This window comes from Priapulus caudatus, unplaced genomic scaffold, assembly GCF_000485595.1.
Source record: "Priapulus caudatus unplaced genomic scaffold, Priapulus_caudatus-5.0.1 Scaffold691, whole genome shotgun sequence".
Taxonomy (NCBI): Eukaryota; Metazoa; Priapulida; class Priapulimorpha; order Priapulimorphida; family Priapulidae; genus Priapulus; species Priapulus caudatus.
Genome location: NW_014577752.1, coordinates 61,436 through 66,978, shown reverse-complemented (window position 1 = coordinate 66,978; position 5,543 = coordinate 61,436). Strand labels below are relative to the sequence as shown.

General features: G+C 45.5%; 1 protein-coding gene and 1 non-coding gene across 2 annotated transcripts in view; both read right to left on the bottom strand.

Moving 5' to 3' along the window:
* LOC106812827 (zinc finger MYND domain-containing protein 11-like) overlaps positions 1 to 5,543 on the bottom strand; it is a 19,860-nt gene that overhangs the window by 5,219 nt on the left and 9,098 nt on the right. The window contains exons 5-7 of the mRNA XM_014816808.1: positions 5,339 to 5,449; positions 3,087 to 3,200; positions 2,098 to 2,256 (exon numbers count right to left, since the gene is read on the bottom strand). Coding sequence (XP_014672294.1) covers positions 2,098 to 2,256; positions 3,087 to 3,200; positions 5,339 to 5,449 — 384 coding nt within the window. The remainder of the gene's footprint in view (positions 1 to 2,097; positions 2,257 to 3,086; positions 3,201 to 5,338; positions 5,450 to 5,543) is intronic.
* Positions 3,812 to 3,883, bottom strand: Trnag-ucc. Its single transcript has one exon. It is a non-coding gene; the product is annotated as a tRNA-Gly (tRNA).

Here is a 5,543-nt window from a genome sequence, read left to right as displayed (position 1 = left end):
TATCTCGCGAGAAGAAGGGATGAAAGAGGAAGGGCCGGAGGATCAGAGAGCGGGATAAGGGGGCTATGCGAGACGGTGAGGGAGCTGAGAGACGGAGGAAGGGAGGCACCGGTGGGAGAGAAGGAGGGGATCACTCCGACAAGAGAGGGGAGAGGTAGGATGGACGAGGGGAGTTGGAGGGCGATCAGGAGAAGGCAAGGGGAGGGCGCAAGGAAACATCATCCGCGGAAACCTCAATTCTATAAGCCGGTATACGGCAAACACTTTACATTTATTACATCAGATCGTAACCCGGAGAGAGCACAAGATTTTTTATTATATTAACTATATATAGACAAAAGGATAGAAGAATGAGAAGACCAGATTAGAGACGAAGAGAGAGAAGCAAAGGAATAGAGATAGAGCATAAAAGACGACAGAAAGACAGAGACCTGAGAGAGACCCATGAGAAAGAAAGAGACATTAGAGAAGGAAAAAAAAGTGAACAGCGATTATTTTCGCCCTCTCATAGCGGCGTCCCTCGTAAACTTACCCTTACAAACGAATTCGCCGCCCAACCGCTCCGGAATGTACGGACACACGCATATCTGTAATATTAATGGAGTAGCAATAATTCACCGGAAAGGTCTCCCCCACGCACACACCCGCGACGCGCGCCGGTGACAGAGACGGAGAATGCGCCTCACTTCATCGCGAGCGCGATGGGATGAACACTCGTAAGAATGAATCCGGGACGACCATGAGAAAGACTCCCCTTGCTGCCGCGTCGTTCTGTTACCCGGAGAGATTCGCAAGGCCCCCCTCTAAGCGGCCACGCGGAGCTAGCCAAACGCGCGAGCCGACGATATGACCCTCATCAGGTCGCGCACGACCAATAGAAAATCGTCTTGTGACCCGACTTCCTTTTCCGACAAGATGGACCTTCGCACGTGCGCACAGTGCGACCTCTGCCTTCAAACCGCTAGCGAACCTGGGTCGCGACCTCTGCTCATTTTGTCTGCTGCCGACCCCGCGGTCACGACCTTCCTGTCATCGCCGGCCGCAGATCATCGCACACGCGTAGTGCGCCGCCGGTTCCGAAGCGATCTACGCACCCGAGTGGCGCCCGCCGCTCGCCGCGAGCCCGACACCCGTAGAGGGTGGCGCCGGCGTCGACGCTTTGCCGCCGCGCTTCACTTGCTTGCCTGCTGTGCTTGCGCGGCCAGGTGCGCTTGCTGCTCCTTCCAGTGCTTCCTGTTGGCACTCTATGCCTGCCCAGGTAGCGGACGCTATATCACTAAGCCAGCAGTCGTTAATCGCCTCCGCTCGCAACTTGATATACACTGAAAACACACAAGGCCATTACTTGATATATACTATACAATACATTATACTACATACATACATATCAGAAGCTAATAATGACAATTTGTCATTATTAGCTTCTGATACATAAACATATCTATATATATTTATTTAGTATATCACAGTGTTTCCCCCTGCATTGACAACAGAGGGAGCTGCGAGGCCGCCGCCTCAATTCTCAGCCGCCACACACTAAAAATTTGCACCAAAAACACGCACCTCGCTGACATAAAAACAGTGCTTAAATATTAAATGCACCAATAACCTTTAGAATGCACCAGATTCGCACAATTTTTCCACAATTCAAAAAATACTTCGACGTGCCGGTGCTCGCTTTGTTAGGATCCTCGAATCGCGCAAACACACGCAATAATTGTAACACTACACAGACCTCTTTTGCTCGCCAAGGGGTAACACGGTATATATATATATATAATATATATATATATATACATTTATATGATATAATATAACATCACTACACCCCTACACACACACCTCCTCCCTCTCTCATTCACACTCCCCCACACCTCCTCCCTCTCGCCCCTCACATCACCCCCACACTTCCTCCCTCTCCCAGCACCTCTCCTCCTCTCTCTCACACTCCCCCACACCTCCTCCCTCTCCCCCTCACTCACCCACACCTCCTCCCTCTCCCCCTCACTCACCCACACCTCCTCCCTCTCTCCCTCACACCCACACCACCTACCTCTCCCCCTCACTCACCCACACCTCCTCCCCCTCCTCACTCACCCACTGGCGTTTCTTGGTGTCGGTAACGACTTCGCGGTGTTTCTGGTCGAGCGCCTCTATATCTGCCTCGTGCGCCTGCTGCCTGCGTATCAGCTCCTGTCTAGCCTGCTCCAGCTGTGCCTCCAGCTGTAGACATGCCTTCTGCCTCTCCTGCAACATCTAGTGGGGAGGAGGAAACGTGTTAGTATATAAAGAGGAGGAGGAGGAGATGGAGGAGGGAACGTGTTAGTATATAAAGAGGAGGAGGAGGAGATGGAGGAGGGGGTACAGCTGCGCCTCCAGCTGCAGACAAGCCTTCTGTCTCTCCTGCAACATCTAACAGGGAGGAGGGAACGTGTTAGTATATAAAGAGGAGGAGATGGAGGAGGATACAGCTGTGCCTCTAGCTGCAGGCAAGCCTTCTGTCTCTCCTGCAACATCTAACAGGGAGGAGGGAACGTGTTAGTATATAAAGAGGAGGAGGAGGAGATGGAGGAGGAACTGTGTTAGTATATAAAGAGGAGGAGGAGATGGAGGAGGATACAGCTGTGCCTCCAGCTGCAGACAAGCCTTCTGTCTCTCCTGCAACATCGAGTGGGGAGCAGGGACTGTGTTTGTGTATAAAGAGGAGGAGGAGGAGGAGGAGGAGATGGAGGAGGAACTGTGTTAGTATATAAAGAGGAGGAAGAGGAGGAGATGGAGGAGGATACAGCTGTGCCTCTAGCTGCAGGCAAGCCTTCTGTCTCTCCTGCAACATCTAACAGGGAGGAGGGAACGTGTTAGTATATAAAGAGGAGGAGGATGAGATGGAGGAGAGACGGTGTTAGTATATAAAGAGGAAGAGGAGGAGGAGATGGAGGAGAGACGGTGTTAGTGTATAAAGAGGAGGAGGAGCATATGAGGTGTACAGATAAACAGGTAACCCTTCTGTCTCTCCTGCAACATCTTGTGGGGATAGGGACGGTGTTACTACATAACTCTTACATTACCACCCAATAGAGGGAGCTCACCTTCTCTGCCTGGTCCGCTAGCGCCCTCTCTGTCGCTGCTGCAAAGTCTGCCTGCAGTCTCTCCTGCAGCTGGCGCCCTCTGGCATCGCAGCAGCTGTTTCCTGTTGTCTCGCACTGTAGAAATTAGAATGAGGACGGATCTAACGCACGCGTGCATACATCGCTAATATTATATTCCGCGCTATGAATATAATGTTAAATAATTATCGTTATGTTAATAGTATGACGAGTATTATATTATGCTGTGCCAGATAAATGTATTCTACGTGTGCAGCAGTGACAGATCGAATACTCGGTGATTGAAATGATGAATTATTTATTGCCGCATCGATTTAAATAGATAATTATGAATATATTATGCAATTAGAGATATCACGATCATTATTACCATACACTTGGTGTAAACATTTTTTATTATTTATTACTAATATTCATTTAGGCAGATAATTATTATAATTAATTAATATATGATACGTTTATGGCTACTAAATTGTTACAATATATATTGTCAACAATCAAACTAATTAATTAATCTATTTAGAGCTGCATTTATTATTGGCTGTTGCTTAGACTTAGTAAAATAAATATCTTCCATCACGGTACCAATATTGCAGATATAATACAGTTTTTATATAAATTAATCTAGAGTGCATCACAGCTTCACCATATGTGAATATTTGATATGGTGAATATTTTATTTACCTCTTTAAAAAAAGAAAAGATTTTGCGTCGGCCGGGAGTCGAACCCGGGTCAACTGCTTGGAAGGCAGCTATGCTAACCGTTATACCACCGACGCACGACTGACTCATCAATGCGTCACGCAATACACATGCTGACGCTCCAACCAATCTCACTACACACTAACGACGTGCTGCCATCTATCGGCACAAATACACGTTTAAATGGAATATTAACGTTTCACCATGTGCATACTAGTGTAAGTTTACACCGCCACCAACCATTAGCAGTTTTCAAGCCGTTACTGTAATTTTACAGTTACTACTTAAAAAACGGTAAACATCTGATATAAACACGTAACGCGAGGTTAAAAAGTTACTGCCACGGCCAGCCCTAGCCCTGTTCACCTTACTCAGAGATGTCAAGTTTGAGAAATGGTTGAGTGGAGCAACACCGGCCGAGGGAGTAAAGCGACCAGCTGCACTTTAAAGGGACAGTAGCCTCTAAGATTTTACTGCATACAACTGTACTTACTGTATAACAAATCGTCTATACCCACACGTATTTGTTACCAGATAGCTAATTTAATTGTTATAATTAATTACACATCAACGCTACGAAATTTGAACGGCGCCATGACACCCGCGACCGTGCTGCCACCCCGAAAAAAGTTGCGTATTTAACAATTTATTTTGCACGTTACAAAACGAGGGCTAATCACAAAAGGGCAATTATACTTATACCTAAATGCTATTTAACCGAACGATATTCATTTTAGGGCAAATTTATCCATATTATAATTGAAACTATATGTCGTTTATAAGATATTACAATCCTTTTGCTTTTAAATGAATAAATAAGAAACACCCTTGGTCTGTAGCCCTTGGGCAAGTGGTTTTGCGCAACTGTATTCAGCTCGTGCCGCTTTTGAGTGGCGCCACCGTCGTGTAATCAAACTGTAGTCGGTTAGTCTTCAAAACTATCTAAAAAAAATATATTCTGATATGTGAATTGAAAGCCTGAAACATTTTAATGTAGCGTAATTATAACCTAAATTAGCTAAAAATAACCCTAGAACCTAGAGTAAACTCTCCCTTTAATCTTACCTGCTCCATCTTGCGATATTTTTTAAAACCCATGTTAATCTTTAATGTTTTTTCTTTTTTTCACCTGTTTTACTTAAATAGACTACGCGACAAATTTTCTATGGTGATATTTGTAAAAATGTTTGTTGCCATTTTTTACATTAAAAGTAAGTACTAACGGGACTAAACGTATCGTCAAATTCTTACCTGATAAGATTGTTTCTCAACTAGTTGAAAATCTAAAAAACCTGGACGATTTTGATATTATGATCCTGACATTAATTGCTTGCTATGGGTTATGTATGAGTCACGAGTGTATGCTTACATCGAACAATATAGTAAAATAGGAAGTATATTAATGCAGCAATTTAACCATAAAAAGTGGACAGAATTACTTGGATTTTGTGAAAAAGTGGAAATATTTTTGTTCGTTTGTACTATTTACGGCTACGCAAACACTGTAAATTTTTCGTACTTCTGCCTCTTACCTTCTTCAGCGTCTGCGTCGCGAGCGAACTGATGACGGCGGACGGGTCAGAGGTCACGCCGGCCTCTACGCTCGACGACACCATGTCCGACGACTCTTCCTGCGACGGCGTCTGTAACACAAGAACGTGCGCGCGTCTGTAACACAGGCGACGATGAAAACATAAGAGCATGCGCGCGTCTGTAACACAGGCGACGATGAAAACA